The sequence below is a fragment of the Brachycentrus maculatus genome, unplaced genomic scaffold (assembly GCF_059751285.1).
Source record: "Brachycentrus maculatus isolate JH-2025_06_01 unplaced genomic scaffold, ASM5975128v1 h1tg000326l, whole genome shotgun sequence".
NCBI classification, from domain to species: domain Eukaryota; kingdom Metazoa; phylum Arthropoda; class Insecta; order Trichoptera; family Brachycentridae; genus Brachycentrus; species Brachycentrus maculatus.
Genome location: NW_028281075.1, coordinates 83,746 through 111,064, shown reverse-complemented (window position 1 = coordinate 111,064; position 27,319 = coordinate 83,746). Strand labels below are relative to the sequence as shown.

General features: G+C 33.4%; 2 protein-coding genes across 3 annotated transcripts; one reads left to right on the top strand and one right to left on the bottom strand.

The window, feature by feature from the left end:
- Nucleotides 1–595: 595 nt before the first annotated feature.
- LOC148304171 (putative ATP-dependent RNA helicase DDX46) lies at nucleotides 596–20,510 on the bottom strand. Of its 2 annotated transcripts, none has more exons than XM_088268600.1 (18): nucleotides 20,315–20,510; nucleotides 19,806–19,979; nucleotides 18,768–18,918; nucleotides 17,721–17,916; nucleotides 16,814–16,902; nucleotides 16,191–16,326; nucleotides 15,937–16,106; nucleotides 15,012–15,226; nucleotides 13,878–14,112; nucleotides 12,968–13,129; nucleotides 11,771–11,890; nucleotides 11,424–11,631; nucleotides 11,185–11,347; nucleotides 8,741–8,952; nucleotides 7,655–7,818; nucleotides 3,916–4,122; nucleotides 2,162–2,374; nucleotides 596–916 (listed from the first exon to the last, which is right to left on the bottom strand). In XM_088268600.1, the coding sequence occupies exons 1-18, from the start codon at nucleotides 20,326–20,328 to the stop codon at nucleotides 674–676; spliced, it is 3,072 nt and encodes a 1,023-aa protein (XP_088124726.1). In that variant the 5' UTR covers nucleotides 20,329–20,510; the 3' UTR covers nucleotides 596–673. The 2 variants fall into 2 exon arrangements, with proteins under 2 accessions (XP_088124726.1, XP_088124728.1); XM_088268602.1 differs by having other exon boundaries at nucleotides 16,814–16,896.
- A 915-nt stretch (nucleotides 20,511–21,425) lies between these two features.
- On the top strand, nucleotides 21,426–23,941 carry LOC148304170 (group XIIA secretory phospholipase A2-like). The gene is made up of 3 exons (XM_088268598.1): nucleotides 21,426–21,787; nucleotides 21,861–22,103; nucleotides 23,663–23,941. Exons 1-3 carry the CDS (start codon nucleotides 21,556–21,558, stop codon nucleotides 23,803–23,805), a joined length of 618 nt encoding a protein of 205 aa, XP_088124724.1. The 5' UTR covers nucleotides 21,426–21,555; the 3' UTR covers nucleotides 23,806–23,941.
- Nucleotides 23,942–27,319: the final 3,378 nt, after the last annotated feature.

Below are 27,319 nucleotides of genomic sequence, written 5' to 3'. Positions count from 1 at the left end.
TATGCAAGATTAATCGTAGCATTATGAACCCACTCAGTAGAGGTGAAATGGTATTGGTTTTAAAACTAGTAATTTTTTACTATTTTTACTGCGTCTACCATTTCACGGACATGTATAGCATGTCCGTGAAATTATTTTTAGCAATATTTTCTAAAAAACACCTGAAAAAAACCCATTCTAATCCATCACCATATCTCAAAAAATTATTTTCCACATTGCTTTTTCCTCAAAGGAATTATCAGTATACAAGTTACACTTGCTAGTCAAGCTCAGGTATGCAACGAGCACCCTAGCCATTGCCGCTCTTCTTTTTCTACCTACTAATCCTATATTTTGTTATCCGTATAACAGCAATGTCCATTATCCTCTACTCATGTCATCTGTATCCCATAAAATAATATCCACTAAAGGATCAAGAGTAATTGATGAGAAGAGCTGGAGAAATTATCTTGCCTTTTAATAACTGATTTTTAAGTTATGCAGTACTCTATGCACCATCCGGATGGGATGGCGAAGGGTTAAAAAAATCCCTTACTTCTTTACAGATTTAATGATAATAGTACCAATATTGTGGCGAAATAAAAATCACAAAGTATTAAATACATGTTATATTTATTATGAAACATTATTGATTGTATTTGTGTATATTACATTAATATGTATGTACAAGTGATTACACGACTTTGTATCTCGCCTTGTTGACAGAATGGTGAGAGGAGGTCTGCAGCTTGAGAAGCTCTTCCTTGATGATGCGGGTGATCTCTGACTTGGCCTTGGCGATGGCCAGCTCCTGGGAGCTCTCTATGGCGAGGTACAGCTTTCTCTCTCCCTCCGGAGGCGCCTTGCCAGTGGGAACGAAAGTCCCTCGCACCGTTATCCCGGCCTCCGAATATTCACTAATAAGTGCCAACGCCTCCTGTAATAAAGTACCAAAACATTTATGTAAACAGTGCAACATTATTTTATATACACATCGAAAAAGTTCTGCTTCAAAACCTCATTCGCGCTCGATGGTGCATAAGGCTCTGCAGCATATAAACGCGGAGTTATCTTGATTATTGTTAACACATGAAGGAAAGGTGATCAGCCCTCCGCTTCAGGTACCAGTCCAGGGTAATATTGAATAAACATTAGAGTGAAAAAAATCACATATATTTATTTGCCCCACCCCCTCTGGAAATCGAACCCGGGCACTTCAGTACGGTAGCCGAGCATGGTGACCACTACGAAAGTGGAAAAAAAAGTAACAAAGAGCATTTCTCAATATTATTTGCAGAAAAAATTGCTTTAAATCTAGTTTTATTTGTGCATAAATAAAATGAAAATGAAAAAAAAAACTCAAAGAAAAATGTTGAATTGAATGATGTTAAATCATTCACTATCATTGATAATCGTATACAACTTGTGTTTTAATTAACTCAGTTAAAAGTAAATTTACTTTATTTGGGTTTTTAACTAACACTGCAAGTTTCGGAAAAGCAGTCTTCCCATCAGCAGGTGATTTTGAATTTTTTAAAGTTGATTAAATAATAAGCCATCATGAAGTATTACAAATTCAATGTCGAAACTGTTTAGAAATTGTATAATTCCATTTTCATGCTTATTTGATATCCTCAATTTTACAATTTCAATGATTTCATACCATTTTTTGTCAGTCCTCAGAAAACCATAAAAACGAGGTTTTACCTCATAATTCACACATTTGTACGTATTTTCCAATATCATGTTTTTCAATAATCGAATACATATGTGAATTATCAATTATGGTGAATCAGTAGTCTCAATATTGATATTTTTGCAATTTGAAAGATTTTCTATAAGATAAGCTTTGCAAAGATAAAGCGACTAATTTGTTGATTGTTGTGGATGTCCGTCTCTATAGTGTACTGGTCAGCACGCTCGGCTCCCATACTTGAGGTCCCTGGTTCGATTCCCAGGGGGGTTCAAATAAATATAAGATTTTTTTACTCTAATATTTATTCAATATTACCCTGGAATGCCATGATGCGGGGGGCTGATCACCCTTCCAATCAAGATAACACTGCGTGTTATCTAATATTAATTAATATTAATTATATGATGCAGTGCCCTATGCAGCATTGAGTGCGGATGACGGTGTGATAAAAAATAAAAATTTGTTGATTAGATAAGTTGGTCGGACCTTGCTGGTGACTCTCCACCTGGCCTGCTGAGGGAAGTCGTTGATCTCCAGCTCCTGTTCGTACTTGCGGAACGTCTCCTCCCCGGCAGCCCCCCCTCCGCCTGCACTGCCCCCCTCGCCGCTGCCCCCGCCGCCACCCGCGGTCTCCTCGCGGGGTTGGTAGTTCAGACGGGTGTTGAGTTTTGCGGCCAATTGCTCAGCGACCGTTTTGGCCTGAAATAGAGAAAATTTGTTTTGTATTTTTAATCATCTTAACACACTATCTGCGGAAAGAGTAATTCTACCATTTCACTCGACTGGTGGTGTTCGGCGGGTAGGGTAATTTTACCGTTTCATTTTACTGGTGGTGTTCGGCGGGAAGGTTAATTTTACCTTTTCCCTCGACTCGTCGTAAATTGCATGTAAGTTATTTTTACGCATGACTTTTGCGGCATCTTTTGATCTCATATCGATGTATACAGTACGGTTAAATGTTATCACTTCTTTTCAGAGATGTTTATCTCTATTATGAGCGCGAATCCGCCCGCAGATAGTGTGCTAAAAAAGCATTACATTTCACTAATTTGCAAGAACAATGTTACAATTCACATTTCGAATGTTTAAATACGGTTTTTAAAAAGTGGGAGAAATCCACAGCACTTTTCACAACCCAATTGTCAAGTTTTCGGGTGATTGGCAAGGTTAACGGTAAAAATGAAAAAAATAAACATATTCACATCATAATAAAAATATGTTTTCAATAATAATCTCAATTTTTCATAGACATATCGCTAGTTCTATAAATATAATTTGTGGAAAAGTAATTAATACATATACAGGGTCATCAAAAACTGATGAAAACATTTAAAATAACTTTTATAAGAATAAATCAAGGTAATTTAATACTTTTGATCTTAAAATGTGCGGAACAATATTTATTATTTTTGTACCCAAGTATTTTTCGACGTGTGCACTGTTTGTCGCTGTCTTGGTCTGTGGTCAATTTCTTGCCATGTGCAACCAATTCAAGAGTTACTGTCAAGATAGCGGCAAAAATATTGAATATAAATTCTAAGAAGTTCTGACCTTACCTTGAGAAGTTCTGATAAGTGATTTTTTCACTGTAATATTTATTCAATATTACCCTGTTCTGGTACCTGAAGCGGAGGACTGATCGCCTTTCCTTCATGTGTAAACAATCAAGATAACACTGCGTTTATATGACGCAGTGCCCTATGCACCATTGGGGTGCGGATAAGGGTTTTTTCTCTCTCTGACCTTACCCCTTTGGGTTTTCTTTTCTAGGGGTACGTTAAAAACATTGTGTACCCAGAAAAGATTTAGGATTTGGATCACCTGCGGGAGCAAATTTTTGCCACTATCTTGCCAAATACTCCTAAAATAATTGCACGTATGTGGCAAGAAATCGACTACAGACTAGACATCGGCAGAGCGACAAACGGTGCACACATTGAAACATACTGAAGTACGAGAAAAAAAATCCGCACATTTTAAGATCAAAATCATTAAATTACCTTTAAGTTTTTTTTTTAAGTTATTTTAAATGTTGGCATTATTTATTGATGACCCTGTATTTGAGAAAATTATGTCGATGAAATATCTTTATTTAAATATGTTCGAGTGTGGATTGTTTTATTTATTGCAATCGAGTATGTAAATACATGTTAATAAATTTTAAATTTGAAGAAATAACACAATATTATAAATAGGTGTTTTGTAAATCGGATATTTGAAAGTATATTTATAATACATACAGTGATGAATGTGTGAGCATGCGAGGCCCCCTTGAGGATGGCCTCGGCGGCCTGCTGCGTAGCCCCCTTGTGCTCGGCACCCAGGTTCCTCTGCAGATGGATCCGGGACGCCAACTTCTTGGCCAGCTCCAGCTTCTGTCCTCCGCCGGCCACCGCACTTGCCCCCGAGGCTGCCACGCCTACACCGCCGACTGCAGCTGTTGGCGCCTGGAGAAAACAAATGCGCTTAGGATTTTTTTACAAAGTTGGTATAAGTTCAACACACTAAATTTTCGAAGCGTGATATAATTCTGATTGTTATAAATGATTTGAGGATGACTTTATAATTCAGTTTTTAAAAAAATATTCATTATAAAACAGCGCATTATTAAAATATAGGATATTGATGTTACAAATGCACCGTGATTTATTGATAAGAGTTACATTTACACATTTCCATTTAGCAGTTAAATACCGTATTGACATTAAAAATCCATATTTCAACTGAATAATGGATTCAGAAAAAGGTTTTGTATCTTGAAGCAGATAGTTTAAACAATATTATAACAGAAATTTAGAAAAAAAATCACAAAACTCTTCGATTATAACTACATATTTGAATTAGCTTATGCTAAGATAACATAGAATAAAACTACATATTTGAATTATCTTATGCCAAGATTACATAGAATAATTAGTCACATTTCAGAGAATGCTGAAAATCTGTAGTTATTTAAAAATACATATCACAGTAATTACTCTCCCATTTATTAAAATAAATTTAAAGTGCCTTATGGTTCGACGTTGAATTTATACTTCACAATTATTTATGAATTAATGAACTTATTTTTAGTTAAATTTTAGTTATAAAGCATTTGTCAATGTTATTCCGAAACAGGTAAAATAAAATTAAAATCATAATATAGTAGTACATTTACCTACATTAGTTCATTCAAAAATAAATAAAAGTGGTCCTATTTCAGTCAGCAAAACAATGAGTAAATGTCTCATTGCAAGAATGAGAAATGTATCAACATATCGCTCACTCCTTTCAACAACGTCATTTATAAAAAAAACTTCATTTTTCAGGAGATCATTTTTAAAGTTTAAGAGTATAATAAAATGTATTAAAAATAAATATCAAGCCACTTATTGAATTTTTTACTGTGCAACAGATCTTTTTAGTTAAAACCTAAAGATTTTTTCTCCATTTGAAAAATATTTAATTATTAAAATATTTAAATTAAACCATACATTTTCTCCAAAATGCAAAAACAACACTTTCTACCCTGTAGGGGGTAAATAATAAGTTGAAAATGTGCCGCATTTGCTGGGATATAGTACATTTTCTGGGCATTCTGAAAACACGCATAACTGAAAATTGTCAATTTTTGAAATATGACGTTGTTGAAAGGAGTGAGTGGTATGTATAACAAGTCATATTTTGAGAGATTTCAGTATGAAAATATATGCATAACTATAGGTGTCATAGGATATTGAAAACTGAAACTTCCATTTTTACTACTGAACTACTACTTTACTACTTTTGCTGAACAAGGATTTCCAGTAGAACAATGCCATCGACTTTTTTTCCCTACCATTTTGTGAAATGAATATGTGTATGTGCCAAACCTAAAAAGTCTACGACTGTTATTGCTATAAATGTAATGGGCTTAAAATACAACAAGAAAAATGAATAAATACATATTATATAGAGCAGTGGTCTTCAAACTCAATAAGGATGTGAGCTACTTTCAGAAATTGTACATGTCTAGTGAGCTACCTTTACAAATTCCCCCTTTCTATTTTTTTTTATCACCATATTATTGTACCATACATAATATTTTATATGATTTTTCCTTTTTTCATGATTTTATTTCGAATTGCAAATTAATAATTTGAAAAAAATATTAAATTGTATGAAAAATCGTTGGAGGGACCAGACTATGGATGTTTTTTTTATAAAACTTGATCAAATCTTTTACTCAAAATTAATTTTGGCTATATTCTTCAAAATGTTTCTAAAATTGTATGGTTGAAAAAAAAATCTCCCGTAAAATCACTGATAAAATTTGATGCACCCAAAAAAAGTAGTATTTATTGATATACAAAAATATTACATGAACAAATATTTTTCTTTTCATACTTTACCTATTGTTTGTACCTATCTACAGTTGGGATATTTTATAATTTGTCAATACATTTATTTTAATTAAAACAAGAAACATTATGTAATTATTTTTAGACTACAGGGGCCATTTAAATGTCATTGACCTATTATGTAAGTAATAATATAATTATCACATTAAAAAATATCTTGATTTGCCAAACATTGTAAATTTAAAGTCGTAATAATATTAAAAATACATGGAGAACAAAAATATTACAAAAATATGTTAAAAAAACACAATCGATTTACTGTAATTGCGTACACAAAAAAACTGAAACATAATTAAGATGGTCTGCCAAAAAATAAATTGTATTTCAAGATTTCCGATAACTCTTCTGTCTGTTAATTAATGTGATATAGGATAGTGCTTTACAGTGAAAATATTATTTGTATTTCAGATGACTTAGTCAGGAAATGACATAATAATTGTTTTTCACACAAATGCAGCTATAGAACACCGGGTGGCGCAAAATTAATCAGTGTCGTACGTCAATCATATTTGACATTTGTGAACTAGACAGCTGCAGCATACAAACAGGTTGATAAAATGGGCACAAATATGTATCAATACTGGCGGCAGCCACTTGACGGATATCATCTTTCTCACTTTACAAAAAAATTGTTAAGATCCATAAAAAGATTTCAATCATTAAATTTTTTTATTATTTTTTTTTAATAAAGAGAAATATTTGTGTTTTTATTATTTATACAAATATTTCAATTTCATATTGAGCCTAAGCAGCTCATTATTATAAATGGGCATCAAATTGTCATAGAGTGGGTTCGAATTGAGAGCCCAAGACACTAACCACGGGACCACAACCCGACATAAAAATGTTATTAAAAAAAAAAACAAAATTGGACGATTTATCTTGGGCCACCCTGAACCTGTATACTACAGCTATCTAGTTCACAAATGTCAAACATGATTGACATTTGCAATTTTTTTTATCATTTTCCGATAGGGTGATTAATTTTGTGCCACCCTGTATTTATACTAACTAACTTAATGAAATTAGTTGCAGATCAACTCTCAACTGGTAAAGATGCACTATTTTTCAAAAACCTTGGTGTAATTACATTAAGGAAAAATGCAATGTTAAAAAATACCAATAAAACTATCGTCATATTTTACAAAGCTACACGGCTGTCCAAATTTAAAACACAGTAAGGGACATTTTTTTTGTAGTAGTTTTTTTTGTATTTATGGACTAAGTAGACTCTACTTAGTCCAAAAATGCAAAAAAACCTACTACATACAAAAAAAATGTCCCTTACTGTGTTTTAAATTTGGACAGCCGTACCGTTACCAAGTTTTACTAATTCAATAAAAGCAATTTTTATTATTACATTACCATTAAGAAAAAAAAAACATATACATATTATTTTAGACTGTTTTGAACACACGTGTACTTCTTAAATATAAAATAAGTTTAAAGATTAAACAAGTGGAAATTTTTTCTTCAATACACAATAAGAGATAAGAAATAATTAAACAAGTCTCGAGCAATCAGGTGCGCCTAAAAAAACAGTGTAATAAAACTTGTATCAAGCAAAAAAATATGCGATTAGAGTGGAAATTTTTTCAACCTTGACTTCTTTCACAATCTTCTTGGCAGCAAACATCGTCTCGATATGCTGGTCCAGATCCCCTTCAACATCTTCATCATCAGAGTCTTGTAAACCGAGAGCGGCTTTCTGAAACTTCTTGCGTTCATTGGCAGCCATAGCTTCAGACTCATCAAATTTAAACCCTAAAAAAAGGGAACATTCAGGAAACATGTTATCCATATGTAAATAATCAAATGTTTTAAGTGAGAAAAATATAATTATTGTATTGTGTATTTATAAAGATGTAAAAAATATATGTTTAAGCGCAAGCAGTTATTAATTGAACCAAATTGAAGCATCAAGCTTATTTTATTACACCTATTTTTAAAAAGAAAACAACTCTCCGTGTAAAACTCGGTAGTCAATATTGGCAAAAAATATACAGTTTAAAGTCTCTTTTCGTATGAAAATTACTCCTAATAACAGATATTTCATTAGTATAAATGTTAAAAATTAAGCCTTGAAATCAAAGTGAAAATATCACAGAATTTATTTCATAGAATTTAAATTTATTTAACAACTCCTTATTGTATTAAGATAGATGGAATAGAAAATGTAATACATACATATGTATTCACATTCTATGAAATCTTAATCTGAAAGATGCCACATAGAAAACGGATATAAAAAACAGCACTGTTTTTTTATATCCGTTTTCTATGTGGCATCTTTAGCACTTAAAGCAACTATTGTATTTTTTCATTTAAACCCTTATCAGCACCTCAAAGGTGCATAGGGCACTCCATCATATAAACGCAGTGTTATCTTGATCGTTAACGCATGAAGGAAAGGTGCTCAGCCCTCCGCTTCTGGTACCAGTCCAAGGTAATATTGAATAAATATCAGAGTGAAAAAATCACCTACATTTATTTGACCCCTCCTGGGAATCGAACCCGGGACCTCCAGTACGGTAGCCGAGCGTGCTGACCATTACACTACGGAGGCGGACAATTCGTATTTTTTAATGGTCAAGTAACTGGATGGCTCTATATGGGTTTACCTTAATACAGGCACACTAATTTGATTTTAATTTTTTTTACAGATTGGGTCATATATAACACCGACCTTTCCCGCTGAAGCCACCTCCGGTGTGCACCTTGTTCCCGTCCTGCTCCTGCTTGGCGCGGTACGAGTCCCACAGCTGCCGCAGCGGCGCGGGAGGGGGCTGCCCCGCCAGTTCCAGGGCGCGCATCACGTCGCCCGCGTGGCGCCCCTGATCCGGGGTCACAAACGTCCACGCGAACCCCTTGTTGCCTGCCCGACCCGTTCGACCACACCTGACCAACGGATTATCAAAACGCTGTATTGTATTTTTTATTTTATTTTATTTTTTATTAGTACCGTAGTATACATTTTTTTTACAATTATTAAACAATAATTATATAACTATAATAACATTATCACTAACCCTTACCCGCAACCTATGGCGCATAGGGCACTGCATCAAATAGAAGCAGTGTTATCTTCATCGTTAACCCTTAGAGTGCGAACCGTCGATAGACGGACTCTCTATTAATGCGTATAAAGTGCGGAGCGTCAGAATACCGACTATTGCTCAATTTGGTTTAGGTATCGACCTGTAAGGACGTGTCTTAGCGCGCGAATGTACATAACATTTTAATAAGTTAATAACATTTATAAATAACCATTTAAAATTATTTTGCTGTGAATTTAACAGTGATTTTTGTATTTTTTAAAGTTTTTTATTTCTACCTACAAAACGTCTAATTCGTCAAGTAGTGATGATGAAAAGCAATTAGCAATTTATGCAAAACACGTGAAAATAAGCTCAGCACTATAAGGGTTAAATACACGAAGGAAAGGTGATCAGCCTTCCGTTTCAGGTACCAGTCCAGGGTCATATTAAATAAATATCAGACTGAAAAATCACTAATATTCATTTTGACCCTCTTGGGAATCGAACCCGGAACCTCCAGCATGGTAGCCTAGCGTGATAACCACTACACTATGGAGGCGGACAAAACATTACTAGGTACATATATTTTAATGCGGTACCTTCCAAAAAAAGGGGCAAGCTCTTGTGCTTGGAGAGGGAGTTATCTTGTTTAGTTATTTATTGTATAGTCTGTGTATGTCTATGGTGTTCGTTAAGTTTCTTTTTAAGAGTGTTTATGTCTTTTTTTTCTTTTTTTCTTTTATTTATTTATGGTTCACAAACCATGAAAAACATATTACAATAAATGAAATACAGTGCAATACAAATTGTTTCAATGTTTTCCATCAATTAGATGAGAACACAACAAGCTTACAGAAACAATAAAGATGCAGGTTAAACACATATATACAGAATAGAAATGTGGTTGTAAAAAAAAAGTATCATATTAGTTTTATTTTTGTAATTTATAAAGGGAGGCTGTTGCTTTTTTTGCATAAGTACCGTAGAATGGGGCTACTTGAACATTGATGAGTTCCTTGAACCCAGTACAAAAAAAAATTTAGATCTGTATTTGGTCGACAGTAATGAACGTATCGACATAATTCATCGTTTCCCTGACAGGTGACACTTTTACGTTCATTATTGTAGACAGATTTAAATCTCTTTTTTGTACTGGGCTCAAGTAACACATCAAAGTTGAAGTAGCCCTGTTCTATGGTATTTGTAATTTTTTTGGTACTGTTTTGTGTTTCTTTTGGGGATTTTGAAATTATTTTTAAATCTTTGGGATTTGGTTGTGCGAGTATTGAGTGTTTGTTTTCTTTAAGTAGTTTTATGGTTAGTGTTTTTTTATAGATATTTTTACTCTATGTACTGGGAATTTTGTAAAAAGGGTTTGTGTTGAAAATGTTGATCATTGTTTTAATATTACTGTGAAAATAGTTTTTTTTACTACTTTTATTGAGTTCATGATATTGTTGTATGCCCCTCCCCATCCAGTATATTTCATATTGTAGTAGTATAACAGTAGCAACTTTTAGTAGTACTTTTTTTTAAGTTATCGATGCTTAAAATATTTCTTAATCTTTCGAATATATATAAAGATTTATTCTTCTGGCCCCTAACCGCACTCAACGGTGCAGGTTACTACATTCCATCAGCCCTGCACCGCAAGTGTCGACTCAGTTCAAGTCTAAAACACGCTAACCGCTACACAAAGGAAGCGGACCAATAATACCATTTTTAATCTGAGGAAAACATATTTTTAATTAATGTTTTACTTAGTAAATACCACTATTTTTTAAAATCTACTGTGACACGTGTTTCGATGCATCCCGCATCATTTTCAAACACCGCATCATTTTCAAACATTAATTAAAAATGGATAGATTTTACCACAAAGTAACTGCGGAATCAATCAATGAAAACATATTTGTCTGGAAAATTACTGATTTTAAGAAATACCGTGTGTTGAAATTCTTATGAAGTAATTACTTTACAAGTGATATGAGTGAGAATTTGAGTAACGTAATCTAAATAAATTCAAATTGCAGATATTTATACAACATACAAGATATGTTCTACAGTTTACATAAAATAGATAACTCCATACCTATGAACGTAATCCTCATAATGATTAGGACAGTCATAATTCACAACCAACACGAGTTGTTTTACATCGAGACCTCGAGCAGCGACCGAAGTTGCGACTAGTAACTTAACCTTTCCCGCCTTGAAATCTACAATCGTCGAATCACGGTCAAACTGGTCAATACCTGGAACAAACGGATAGATACATAAGCATCCTACTCGACAATCCCAATAAGAAGTTTAGGCAATCCTACACTGTACCTCCGTGGAGACTCATGCAGTTATACGAAGCTTTCATGAGATCTTTGAGTAGAATGTCGGCATTTTCTTGTTTGTCGACAAAAACAATAATGCTCCCCATTTCCTGGTATATTCCGAGTAATTCTAGTAGTTTGAAAAACTTTGCTTCTTCTTCTAATACTGCCACATGTTGCTCAACATCTTTACACACTACGCTACGGCCCCCAACCTTAAAAAAATATATATATTTAGTAAGGGTCAATAGCGAGATAACACGCGAGTCTGTGTATGTTATTGAAAATTTGGACTTGTTAGTTAAGCAGGTATTTTATTAATATACAAAAATAAAAACAAAAATATTTTCTTACCTGTACTTGTATTGGTTTCTGTAATATTCTTCTGGCTAAAGCTTCCATTTGTCGAGGAAATGTTGCACTAAACATAACAGTTTGTCGATCTGGTCTAACATTATCAATAATTCGCATTACCTGAAATCAGTAAAACTCTTTTAAAGTAGTCAAATAAAAAACCTGCATTTCAAGATATGTATTCAGTCGCAATAAGAAATTGCATTTATGAAATTCCTTTTATTGTTGCTTTTATTTCATTAATTTCCAATGTGTTTTTTTTGTTTAATGATATTAATAAAAAATACACTGGAATAAGAAGGGGAGAATATTTGATATTACACTTGGTATGAAATGTTTATAAGGAAATCTTACAGGGAGGCAACCAAACATTCTAAGCAAGTTCTCTCAATCATTTAGTAGTATATTTTTTTGAATACATATTTAGATCCATAATGTCCGAATAGGTATTTATTTAAGTTTTAAGAACTTTCTGCACAACGAAATTACAAGAAAATGATCCATAAATAAGAGCGAAGTTGACTTGTGTGCAACTTAGGATAGTTCTACATTCAGGTGATGACACAATCAACCATTTGGTTAAATAAAAGTCAGGTATAAATTATAAAAATTTGGGTTACATGTCTCTTTTTGTGCTTTCTAATCTCTTCTAAGTAAAATTATCTAAATTAGGTAATCCTATATTTTTCAATACATCTCCACACTCGCATATAGTTTATACAAGCTTGAATGAGTAAGGGCATGTAATACGAGTACCCTAGTCAATACTGCTATTCTCCTTTTCTTCTTATTTAGTATCTATTCTATCTAAATTTTCATTCCTATAGGAGAAAAATATATAGCAGTATATAGCTAAGTGTAGCAGTATAAAGCTATATGAAGCAGTAATGTTCTTTATCTTGAACTCTTTGACTTGTATCATTTACATCACATAAAATATATTCCACTCCTGATCTGAAAATCTGGAGCGCGAAACTGATCATCTTGCCTTCATATAATCAAAAATTTAATTATCACTGCTTCACTGTGATAAAATGCCCTATGGACTACTCGGGTATGGACGTGGGCCAGATTAATTTTGAAAAATCTAACAAGGTTATGAGGAATTAGTAATTTTAACATAAAAATACAAACTAATATATACTATTCTCGAGTACATATGTGAGTGCTGCAAATGAGTCTTTCATAAACAAATACCTGCGGTTCGAATCCCATATCGAACATTCTATCGGCTTCGTCGAGCACAATGTAGGTTACTCTCCTCAAGTTGGTGACCTTCCCACTGTTGGCCGCCAACATGTCTATCATTCTCCCTGGAGTACAAACAATTATTTCAGCTCCTCGTTTCAATTCAGCTATCTAATGGACAAAGTCAAATCAAATTTAAAACACTCATTTCCCATCAATTATTATGAAGTTTGAATTTATTATGAAGACTATTATTAAGATCCGATATAATTTAATTTGACATGACTACGAACTTAATTCAGTTGTACCTGTGTAAAAAACACAGGCAAAAATATTTTTGTGTAAACAATTGAACTGTTAGAAAATGACAAGTCTGCTACCGGTGTATGGTTCATATGTGGGGAAAAAATGCATTTTCAGCTAAGGAGTTAAATAAAGCCATACATCTTTGCTGTATCCTCGATAATTAAATATTGATGAAACAATACAATGCATACATTTCTTAGAAACGTGCATGAATGAATATTTTATTACAAAAATAGTTTTTTTCTTTTGAACTTCCTGACAGTGGTGCAACCTTACAATTACATACATCTTTTAATGTCATTTTAGTTTTGAAAATATATAAAAACGAATCAGTAGTGATTTTGATTAAATAGTAGAATGATTTATTTACTACACACAGTTGTGTTAACCATTTCATGCTTTAAAACTGCAAAAACTGTCACTTGCGAAAATGAACGGCACTCAGCAACTTCATATTTTAGAACATTTACGAAAAATTCGGGAAAATCTAAGCCATGAGACATGGTAGGTACTGCACCAATCATAAAAACAAATGTAATTTTTGATAACAAATAATGTTCAACATAAAAAACTTCTATAACTATTTTGAAAATAAAGAAAAAATAATTTATACCTGTTCCGATATCCCTGTTCCCCCATAAACGCACACAACATGAAGTCCCAATGATTTACAGAACCTTTTGATGTCCTTTCCAATTTGCATACAGAGTTCTCGGGTCGGTGTCATGATAAGCGTTATAGGACCATCCATCTCCTCCAGAGGCGGTTGGTCTAACACGTGGCGGAACATCGGCAACATGAATGCTAAAGTCTTACCAGAGCCTGTCTTAGCAATACCAATGAGATCCCTGCGGCAAAAATAATGACATTAAAAATGTGTGTTTAAAAATGATGCAGAATGCATCAAAACACATTGCCACAATGGATTTTAAGAAACAGCGGTAATGTGAAGTTATGTGAAATTTAAATAAAAAATGGATAGATAATCAATCCAAATTAATCAATTCATGAAAATTTAACATAGGTTTTCAGCTATCTAATGTCGCTAATCTGCTGAAACGTTATTTTTAGAAATGGTATCCAATTCTAGTAATATTAATCCTTAAACAGCACCATATTGTAGTTAAATCTATCATTTGAGATGTCTAATTGAAAAACTAATATGTAGTATGTTCACAGTTATTTTACCTCTAGTTTCTTTTTATTTTTATTTTATTTTAACTATTTACACTGCCAAATAAATAATTTAAAAAAAATACATATTCTACATTTTTTTACTTTATGTTTAGCGGTACATTTTAACAAAAAACCAGCAACTCACAATGTATGAAGTAACTTTTTCATCAAAATAAAAATCACAAAGGTGAAACATATTTTTAGCAGCATGTAGTATGGCTTAACCTTATATTTAACATATTAATTTTCGACAGTAAGACCATAAACAATTTTTGAAATATTTCTAGAAGTAGACATATACTTTGAAATGTTTCGTTAATTCTTATTAAAAACGTAAATAAAATGAATTATTATCAGTCGCCATATTAAAAACATGTATTTGCCTGGGTTACTTAGTGCATGGGTGACGATAATCGTCTAGAAAAAATTATGATTTTAAATGAATGAGTATTTGCTTAGTTATTTGTTTTGTATGGATTTTTTTCTATGTGTTTTGTATGTAAAACTTTTCAAACTTGCAACAAAATACAGACAATAAGTTAAAATAAATGAAAATAATTATCTCGAGTACCTGCCAGACATAATGGCCGGGATGGCTTGGCTTTGAATGGGTGTGGGTTTTTCATAGGCCAATTTTTTCAATATATCCAACTCTTTTTTGCTGATTCCGCACTGGGCCCAGTTCTTTATGGGTTTCGGACAACCCTTACCTCGGACATCGATACCTTCTAGCTCCAGCTTGTAAGCGTCCACATCAGCTTGAGACATCCGACTTATTTCTGGTACCTGGAATGTGAACATTTGTGATTACTAAATTACATTATTCTCAATATTATTAATATTTAAAGCATTTACTGTGTGGTTGGTCATTTTTACTTATTTATTTTTTTAAGAAAATGTTAGTAATATTAGTATATAATTACTTCGAGACGTACCCGTCTCTTCGTCAGGACAATCACTACCACAGCATGCAAACAATACTACCCTTCACATGCATGTGTTAAACATTTTGTGTAGTTTTAAGTGTGTAAATAGTGCTATGGTAGTGAAGGGTAGTATTGTTTGCATGCTGTGGTAGTGATTGTCATGACGAAGAGACGGGTACGTCTCCATACCGGTAGACATGAAAATCTCGGTGAGTGGTTGTATACTAATATTACTTACATATTTGTAAAAAAATAAATAACTAAATTACAAATCATATCACCATACATATAGCATATCACCATACTCAAAGCAGAACCTTATATTTCTATGTAATTTTTAGCAACAATAAAAATCTGTAACTTCATTTCATGATTACAAATGATAAATAATTAACAAAATACTAATAATTAGGGATCACTATTTGGATTTTTAGATGTCTTTAAACCAGCTACAGTTTTAGCATCACATGCACAATATGTGGCCCAATGATTGTTGGTAATTAGTTCCACATAACTTTAATAAGAAACGTGTGTGCGTAGTTAATGTGTTTGGAAAATAGTGTTCATTACCTCTGTATAGAATGCTTTTGTGAAGGGAAGGTAGGTTAGAACTGTGTGATCTACTTTAGCGAGATCCTTTCTCTGTCTAGAAGCAAGATTAGCCGCCGTATCCTTGATGTCCTCTGTCTCTTCTTCCGACGAATACTCGAGCCCGTCCTGGTTCTGTTCAATCAGTTCACCTGCACAAAACACAATATGTAAAATACAAAACAATCCTCGTATAATACAAAAAATATTATATAATTATATAAAGTAAAAATTACCTTTATTTTTCTTTTCTTGTGCCTTTGTAACCGTTCCGGATAAAATTGTAACAACGCCTGTATTACTCAATGGCTGACCTTTTTTTCCATCAATAATGCCCCTCGCTTGGTCCAACTTATTTACTTTACGAACTTCCTGTTAACAATAAATTTACAAAATGAAACATAAAGAAACAGTAGATTTAATATAAAATTGTCATAAATGTGACATGATCACTACAGCAATAGGTTAATTTTATAAGAAAAAAATATATCACAAATTTCAAAATGAAATAAAAATATTACATTGTATACAATATATATATATATATGTATTTATAGTTTTATATTAACACACTAAGGTCTAGTGTTTTTTACACCTGTGGAGCGCTGGCGATGGTATTCAATATTTAACAACTTATCAAAGAGGTTGGTAGATAATATTCATATAAAAACATTAAATAATTTCTTCTTTTCTGACTTTGAAATGAGGCCGGCGCAGAAGGTAAAAATACCCTTCCCGTCCTCAAGCATCAATCTACCGAACGGGTAGAAATACCTTTCCTGTCCATAGTATGTTAATTTCTATCCTAAATATTAAATTAAAATATTATTGTTATAATATTTTAAACAAAAATACGTACTTGTTGCACCTCTATCATAAAAGCATCGAGAGGATCGATTTCTTCATCTTTTTCAGCTTGTGTTTGATCCGCCCCTGCACCATCTTCTCCTAAAACAAAATCTTATGATAATTTCCATAATATACCGTTAGAACAAAACAAACAAAGGGTTTCTTTTGACAATACACGATGAGTATATTCCAAAAATGTGTTTAGTAATTAATTTGAAAAACAACACTAAAAAAAGTATCAAACGCATCGCCCAAACATTACTCTTCACCAATCTGCCATTTTTCATATTTAATATCGTTTTATCGAGTGGAAGTATTTGTTATAACCAAATTTTAAACACACAGTCGGATTTTGGTGAGGGTGAACATAATGACAAACTGTGAATTACGAAATCTTTTATGATAATATATTCCGTTTAGAGAAAACTATCAAAACAAGATTTGCCCGAAAGAGGCCTGGACTTCAATCAATATAGAAAAAAAGTGTTAATTTCTTTTACTAGATTCTATCAGTATCACCTTTTGTGCATCTGTTTAATGTTGAATCTAATAATATTTAAACTAAAAACAAAAACCAACTGTTGACATTTCTTGAATTCATATAAATCCAATTTTCTAATAATTATCGTTAAAAAAAACTAATTGCAAAGATGAGTTTGCATAATTTAATTAGTAGATAGGTTCCGAGCGATGGCAATTATCTACTAACATAAGTAAATATAACAAAATTAGGATATTTGTCTCATTGTATCCATAGCAGACGCCGGACTGACCTGGGAGGAAGCCAAGGAGATGGCGCGTGACAGAGTGACTTGGAGACGTCTCGTGTTGGCCATATGCTCCACCTAAGGAGCGAACATGGAAAGACGAAGAATGTTTCCATCACAGAAAAATAGAAAAAAGACAGATAGCATTACCTTCATCGGCAGAGTCATCTTCCAGCGACCACTTCTTGGCGGTGGAGGGCTGGTGAGTGGCGGCGGAGATGAGCGTCCCCCGGGTCAGCTCCCTCTTGGCGGCCTCCAGTTCCTTGCGTTTCCTCTCCACCCGCCAGCGCTCGATGCGCTCGCGCCGCTTCTGCATTTCCACCTCCAACTGTTTCTGTTCTTCCTCCTACAAAGCAACCGGTACATCGGCTTTATTCTCCGATATAGAAATACAAACTTTTATATTATTTTTTGACATCTCATCAAAGATGAAGAAGAATATGGAAGTCTGGGCATTTACGGGGCTGACGACCGTCATAGGCTGGTTTAAGTGATCACTTTACACACGTGTAATATTCACCAATTCTACCCATTATTGATAACCACGCTACTCAAATTCTTGGAAGTTCTATATATATGAACCAATTTAGAAACCTTGTTCTTGAATCACTAGAACTTCACTAGAGACATCTATTGGTAAGATGTAAAGAAGCTTTTTACTAAGCAGAAACTCTTATATTAGTATGTGAGGTCCGAATCCTGGATTACAATCACACACATGAGAAACGCCAGAAAATACCATTTTCATATTTAGTATTTAAGCTTATAATTTGACCAGGTAATTTATTTACAACATTTTGAGTATGTCCAAATACTTCCAAGAACTTCCATATTCTTCTTCATCTTTGATGAGATGTCACAAAATAATATGAAAATAACTCCTGTAATTGGAGATAATCCAGATTTTGTGAACAAGTATTTGGACACACTCAAAATGTTGTAAACAAACTTTTATACTTAATCATACAATCTTAGGAACGATCCGACGGATCTGAAACCCGGAAGAAGACATTGCGTTTTCGGGCTGCAATTCCTGATTCCAAAAAGCCCCGATGATAGCCAACCTTCAATAGGAGATAGCACCCAGAAAAGACTGCCAAAAGTATTCACAGAGGTCAACATATTGTGGCAATATGATCCAACTAAGAAAAAACAGTAAAATAAGTTGAAATTTCAGTAATTATTGAAACTTTTTACCTTATCTACATTCCCAGGGTCAAACTCGGAAACTTCTTCTTTGCCATATTTCTCTGCGGATCTGGAACGCTCTTTGTCTTTGGGGCGTTCGGAATCTCTCGAGTGCCGTCGTGATCGGGAGGAAGATCCTTTATCATTGTCTCTTTTTACACTAAAATATTAAAGAGAATTTTATCATATGAGCAAAAGGAAACATTAACCCAATTTACACAAAAGCCGTTAACTTCAAAAAGTGGTTTGGTGATATACCGAGTTAAAAGTTTATGGATGTTTAAAAAAATCTGATTTTAAAACATAATATCTTGATGTGCAATGGGATATTATTACTTGGGAGGAATAAAGCCAACCAACAAAGTGATTTTTCAACATTAAAAATTTATAGAGAAAAAAAAAAATTCAATATAGGGATATAAAAATCACAAAAAATCTCATGTTTATTGATCAATTATAAAACAGTCATCAAGTAAGTTGGCAATATATTACGAATTTTGAGTATGATAATTTTAGAAATTTAATTGGGATTCCTTTAAAACTAGTACAAAAAAATCATTTCAATTCCTACTTCAAATATGTACTACACACAGGTACTAGGAACAGGGATTGCCAGCTACTCCGCAGAGTACAAAATACATTTAGTGCAATCACTCCCGACTTACGAGGACTTCACTCCAGGGTCAACATTTTAATCATCTTGGTGACAATTTAGATGTGTTGAATTACATCTCCCTTATTCCTTTATCAATTTCAATGAGAATTTTTATATTAAAACATTGTTTATGGTAAACACTTAAAAGCGTCTTTTACATACTGCTAGTAAAGAGCAAGAGACACTTTAATTAGAGTTCTATTTGCTTACTTTGGTGGAGCCCAAGAGACCCCAAAAAACATTGTTCTGATCGGAATTGGGTTTGTCGTTACTTGTGATTTGTATATGATTCAAATTAGTACATTTATTGGGGTCGGGGTTGATAAAAAATTGCCCGACAACAATGTGTAAATTTGTTGACTTTATTCAATAAATTAGGGTAATAAGCTTACGGTTTCCGTTCCCTGCTGTGCGATCGTCTCTCTCGTTTAACCTCCCGATCTCGGCTCCGACTTCTCCGATGCTTCGAAGTTTTGGATGTTCTTTCTCTACTGCGAGAACGTCTCCTTTTTCTGTCAGGACTCAAAGATTTGCTCTGAGAACGACGTCTACTATCTCTATCACGTCTAAAAGTCAACAAAACATAATATCATAAATAAAATGAAACAATTTTAAAATTCTGTAACAATGAAGGTAATCATTATTATATCGAAAATAAAATACATATCGTGGGTTCTTTTTTTTAATTATAGAAACCCTTGGACGTAAATATGGAGCAAAATTGACAATGACATCAAACATTAAAAAAAAACAATGTCAATCGTATAAATTACGATTATCTGTCATGTAAATAAGCATATGAGAAAAATATCAATCCTGATCATCAAATATTGGGAAACATTTTTTAAGGAACGCGAAAAATAATAATATTTACATTGCTGAATAACCTAAATTTACTCACCCGCTTCTAGTCATGTTATTCGATAAATATTGATTGTATACGATATTATGATATATACATTCAGTGATTGTAAACAAACAGCTTGTTAAATAGTTAAACGTTAATCCTGGAGACTAGGTAAATAATATATTACAACCTATCTCGTTAAATGAAATAACCCAATCGGTCCCGTTTAGAATGTCGGAAATTGACGCACGGATCTTTATGGTCTATGGTGCAGAGTATGTACAGGCTGTAGCACACGGGCGTTTTCCGACATTCCGGAATTCCTAAGGTAGCTTGTGCACTACACGGAATTTTACCGTCCGGCAGTCCAGTTTTGAAAAATAAAAGCGACTACGACAGTTAAGAGTGATCGAATTTATGTGCTCTTTTTCATCTTTCTTCGGATCGGTGCGTGAACACGTTGCGCGTAAATTCGATCACGCTAAACTGTCGCAGTCGCTTTCATTTTTCAAAACCGGACTGCCGGACGGTGAAATTCCGTGTAGTGCACAAGCGGCTTAAGGGTTGGTTGAAAATTGTCATGTGAAGTGAGAGATTTAAAAAAAAAGAACTTATCATCAATAATTCTAGCAACGCCTGATGCAACATCATTTTTACTTACAAAGGCTTTAACTTTATAGCCTATTCCCAAATACGAGTGGGTTTACTTTTTATATGACTTTATAGTTATTTCATTTTATTCTTTTCATTCCACGGATTTTATGAAAAAGGTGATATTTCTACCAATCACCATAATAAACCACAAAGCAGTGCTGTATGTGTGTTTTTATTTTACTTCTTCTCATTTTCAGTACACATTTTTTTTTAAATTGAAAATATAAATCAATGTCTTGCAAGTAAAATGTTGTATTTAAATATTGCAAAACAATATTGCAAAAAAACGTAAATAAAAAAATTTGGATTTTTTCATCACAGTTACCTACCTAAGCACACGCGTACATAACCCTCGCAGTTTTGGAACGTGCGCTTAAAACTAATAAATGGGTGCCAATTTTGAATTTTCTCTATTCTGAATTTTTTTCTTTTTGATACTTCAAAAATCTTTGGATTACGAAGTTTTTGGTAAAATTAAATATTTGTTTCGCGACGTTTCCAATCATTCGCGGTAAAGTATTTCATAAGCGAATGAGTTTACAACACGTCATTAGTAATTTAAAACGTCTTCTTAAACACGTTATGATATTCTTTGCGAGTGCTAAAAAGAACCGAATAAGATTTTTAGGATAAAACTAAAAATGGAAATACCATACATGAAAATTTTTATATACTGTTTGACTTTTTTGGCCTATGCGTGGACGGGAATGGGGGCTGGGATACTACAAAATCTAAAAGATGCTGTTTTAGCAGCAGAATCTGTTTTTGGTGACGTTTTGAAGAACGTGATTACTGTAGCTGAGAAATTTCGATCAATGCATGACGTCTTTGATGCAGCTATTGAAGAAAATTGTTTGTTCCAGTGCCCCGAAGGTAAGAATATTATATAATTTGAATAAATACCTTTGCGAATAATTGAATACTTTATAAAGTTTTTTGGTTTCAGGAGGAAAGCCAGTGAAAGATAAGAACCATTTGCCTTCATCCGATGGATGTGGTTCCCTTGGAATACAAATAGCTTCAGAATATTTGCCGATAGGAGAGATGACTTCATGTTGCAATGAGCACGACAGATGTTATGATACATGTAACTCGGGGAAAGAAATATGTGATTTAGAATTCAAGAGATGTTTGTACAATTACTGTGATACTTATAAAAACTCTCTCGGAGGAGACACTTTTGTAAAAGGTATGTCAATATGCTCTGTTTATTTTACAGTATTAAAAACTAATAACATTTATATCATCAAATGTAATATCCCTTCAAACTCCAAAAAATGAGAGAGGAATTTGGGTATTTTTTAACACACTATGGGCGCTTGTCCACTACCCGGAATCACACGGAATTTTACCGTCCGGCACGTCAGTTAGCGTTTTAAAACTATGATTGGCTTGTGCTTTTATCCATATTTCTTTGGATCGGTGCTCTTGATTGGTGCGTGAACTCGTTGCTTGAACTTTTTGAAAAAACAATGTTTGTATGCAAAAAAGTATACTGAATGTAGTCGAAATGTGATCTCTCAGGCGAATGTGCGGCAAAATGATGTTAAATAGATGTTTAAATGGTGAAATAAGGAAGAAATGCAAAGCTTATAAGCATTATCGGTAAAATTAAGAAAGGTGTGTTGAGATGGTTTGGCCATATGCAATGAATGAGTGAGGAAAGAACGGTAAAAGAAATTTATGAGGTAGTTGGAAAAAGAAGCAGAGGAAGACCGAGAAAAACTTGCTACGATCAGGTATATCAATTACTAATACTAAAAGAAAGCGGTCAGGTTAGGAGTCAAAATAATCAGCAGGTATGTATGAGGAGATGCATGAATGTGGAAAAACCAAAGAATGTTTGCTACCCCTGCAGGGAAACGGCATGATGGTGAGTTAGTTTGTTTAAATAGTTTGGAATATAGCTCTTTTTGTAATGCGGACATTTTAGATAAATTCTGTTGTGCTAAAATTACAGCCGCACCTAACAAATAATTTTTATATTTAAATTATATTAAATCCAAAATAATTCAATTCATTCCTAAAAAATGAGCTTTCTGAATTCCAAGTATACAGAAATTATTTACCATCTTTATTTCAATATTAGTTGCTGTACGAGATGTCTCCATCCGTACAAGACTGTAGAAAACTGCACAGAGGTTAGCTTTTCTGTTGCCCGGTAAGAGTAAGTCTCGACGGCAGTGGTGTCTATTCGGAAGCCACTAGAGCTGGTACTTAGTGTTAGATGCGCTACTCTTTGGATTTACTCCGCAGAGACCCATACTGGGCTAGTTCCTTAATACTCGTAGTACCATATATTTTACCATATATAATCGCTCTGCCGAGAGAGACCTGCGTGCCTTGTCCCGAAAGCTGTTCCCCTTCCACACCTTTCGTCACCACGCAAATACAAAAGGTAACGGTAGTAGTCTTCAATTGGGAAACTCCCGTGCCGGAACACGTCTTTGCAACGCTCTCAGCGTACATTTCATTTCTACATTTACAATCTTATTATTAACTTTAGTAGCTATCACCGAAAGCTATATTGTTTCATTATTGAGCGGACAGTCTACCCTTCCAAATTACATTTTGTAATAATAAAAAAGGTCCCTTTCCAGCCAAATTTGGCATTTATTTATCCATTGCATAATGACATCGCCAACACTTGCCATTAAATAAATTGGACTTCTGATTATTATCAAAATTCATTAAACTCGGGATAATTCTTATCTGGAATGACATATTAATAAGGAATTTGTTTTCTAGGTTGTAAGGGGGCGGCGAAACTTCTATTTACTGGAACATTAACTTTAGGTTGCAAGTCATACCTGGATGCTCAAAAAAAAGCTTGTTATTGCCCGCAAAAAAGTAAATACAAAAAGTACACAACTGGATCAGGGGATTTATGATCCTCAATAGATCTAAGAAACTCCGATAAACCGAACAAATGGACTATTTTTATTTATTTCTTTTTATTATTATTAGGTTTTGAACTTGTATTATTGATATCCTGGGTTCATATCGGTGGATGGTGCAATGCCACATGGAATGTTACCTAAAAAAAGTGTAAATTACTCTGCACAAAAAGCCAGAAAAGAGCTTACCAGATGTTGTTGGGTAATTCGAACTAAACAAATAATAAAATTACCTATCAATGAAACATGCTGGCATCAGACTTAGCTTCAAATATGCAAATACCTTTGCTTATTTTTTTAATTAATCTAATTAGAGAAAAACTCAAACTTACTGCCAGTTCAGTATGATAACAAAAAAGTAAAAACTTCAGTTATATAAATTTGATGCTAAATATTAAATTTGATGCTATTTTCAGTTAGGCATAAGTGGTTCGTATTTGAAAATAGAAATCAAGTTGGTCGTCGAACCTAGAAACCTTGACACGAGTGCTTGCGACACTAACCACAACCCAACTTTTATATTTGATAATAATGAATAACAATACGCACCGGTATTAAGGGGCATAATATACCTATTTCCATGTCACTTTACCAACTTCAATGGTAACGAGTAATATCTTCCACCTTCCTATTCTATCTGAAGCACTGCACTATTCTATTCTATTACATAATTCTACTAGTCAAGATGAAAAGTTGTTGGAAATAACATGACATTTGTATTGTTTAGCAATATTAGGGTGGAGATTGACCGGATCGAGATTAACATTTCGTCGTAACGTAACAGTCAATACAGCGAGCCGAGCTGCTCGCCGCTCGTTCCGAATGCTCCATCCGAAGTCGGATGTAATTTTAGGTCAGTACCAGGGTTGCCAATCTGTGGGAAATTCCCCAAACTGCGGGGAATCTTTTTTTTTCTTCATCTGGAGTAAGCTGTAATTTATTAAAATCACAGAACCAAGAATCATGTCTTCGTCGTCCGACATTTTAACTATGAATGCAAAGTTGCAAAGAATCATACAGATTTTGTGTTATTGATTCTATACACATTTAATACAGATTTCTAGATTGTAATTCAGATTTTTTGGTATGACATATGGCAACACTGATTACAAGGCCACAAATGAGCACTGATCGCGGTCAGTCACCAATGTCATAACGTAACATGCTCGCCACGAGCGGTGTTACGACGTTACATTACGACGAAATGTTCCGGTCAGTCTTCACCCTTATATGCACATAAATATAAAGTCGAACTCGGTTATAACGAGGATGACGGGACTGACTGAATTTGCTCGTTATAACCGTTACTCGTTGTATCCGAGTATAGGTATTTTTTTTTCATAAACGTACAGACACACATGAAGACATGAAGCATTTGGAATCGGAATAAGTCGCAATTCATACAAAATACACAATATACCCATCACACGTGTAATCTATGTCAATCAACTTTTCATATAAAATTTGGAAAATCCTGCACTTTGGGTACAAAACCTTGCAAAGTTTCATCAACATTCGTATGATCATTTTGTTCCTATTTTTTCGGGTCCGTGATGTTTTTTTCAAATGCAGATAAAAATATGTACAATGTTGACACTGTGGATGATTAAAACTTTTTACACACTTCAACATTTTTCTCGGGACATTCTTTTTCACGAATTGAGACACTTTCTCTTATTAATAGACATTTTTAATAATTCGAGGGTAATTAGCTGCTCAAGAGAATTGATCTGACATTCCCCATCTCATAATGTTTATTATGCATTGCCCAGAGTAAGTACTCGTATAGAACATATAAAATGTGGAAACTATAGTAAAACTCCCCGAAACAAGCATGACATTCATAAACTATAAAAAAAGTTGTTTGTTGTAATAAAGTAGGTCCCTATTGACATGACAAAGCTTGTAATTTGTAACATGCAATTTAAACCCAAATGGTTCAACCTTTTTTTTAATTGTCAGTGACAACACCAATTTAGGTACTTAGTGTCATAAACCTAATCAGACCCCAGCAGCATTGGTCTAATTGCCCGATTGGATTTCATTGCTTAAGGTCGAAAATGTTTAAAAACATTAACATATTTACAACATTAAAAAAGACATCTCTTTTTGCTCACTATAGCCGAGAAGTTGATTATTATAACCGTGAATAAATATATGGAGAAAATCATAAACCAAAATATCAACAAATGTTTCCTCGTAATATCCGAGATCTCGCTATATCCATGCCCGTAATAACCGAGTTCGACTGTATATTCTTATTTCAACTATTATTTTACGTAAAAATGTTGAAAAAATTCGAACCAGGTGAATATGTTATAATATTAAGTATGTATTATAGTAAAATTAATTTAATGCTCTATAGTTTTGTTTTAAGAGTATATTTTTTGTTAAATGTGTGTATTCTTGTTTATTTTTTAAATGTGAGTTTTTTTACTTATTTATAATACAAATGTTTTCCCTAATTCGGGAGCACTGGGTGATGGAGTCTGAAATTAGTTTTCGGCTATAACATTAGAATTACAGTATCTACTCAATGAATTAGGGCCACCCATTATTTTTTTGAATACTCTGAAATCTTTTGGATTATTATATTTATTTTACATAAATACTTTAAGTTTTCTATTGACATCTAATATCATGTATATTACCTTCAATAATATGTAAAATATACCTGGATTATTTAAGCCTTTATAAAATTTCAAACCCTTTTTCTGAGAAAGGTCCCTAATTAGCACAGGTAGACAGATAGTTGAAAGTTCAAAAAATAGTCCTATCTTATTTATTAGTGAAGTTTCTTGAGTTCTGGTTGTTGTTTTGTTCAGAGAAGTTATATAGTTATCGTGTCTTGTGAAAAAAACTTAATTTTTAATTTTAGTTCATAAAGTATAATTTTTTTTTGTAAACACAAGTGTTTTTTTTGAAAAGGACAAAATGGGAAAAAGTAAAGATATTTCCGAGGAAAAAAAGTCTAGTGTTATAGTGCTACTGAAATTAAGAATACTATCTATTAGAGAAATTTCAAAAAAAGAAAACGTTTCTCATCAAACAGTGGACTAAATTTCAAAATCAATAAAAAATCAGTCACCCGCCACCAGCAATCGGCGAAAGAACTGTCGTAGGATTAGAAAAACAACACCGAGGACTGATCGAAAAATCGTTCAAAGTGCCTTAGAAAACCGTAGTGCATCAGCAAAAACATTAAAAATAAAATTGGAAGAAGAGGGTATAAATATATCGGTATCAACACTGAGGCGACGTCTTTACGAAGTAAATCTGAAATGCAGGCGCCCTGTAAAAGTACCAAAATTGACACCACGAATGAAAGCGGATCGATTAAAATGGGCCAGGCTACATCGAAATAACTCGGTAGATGATTGGAAAAAGGTATTTATTTAAATTGAATTTTCAACATATCATTTTAGTAAATAAACTTATATATTTGAATTAAACTTAAATTTTCATTATTTTTCAGGTCATCTTTAGTGATGAGTACCGGTTAGAAGCC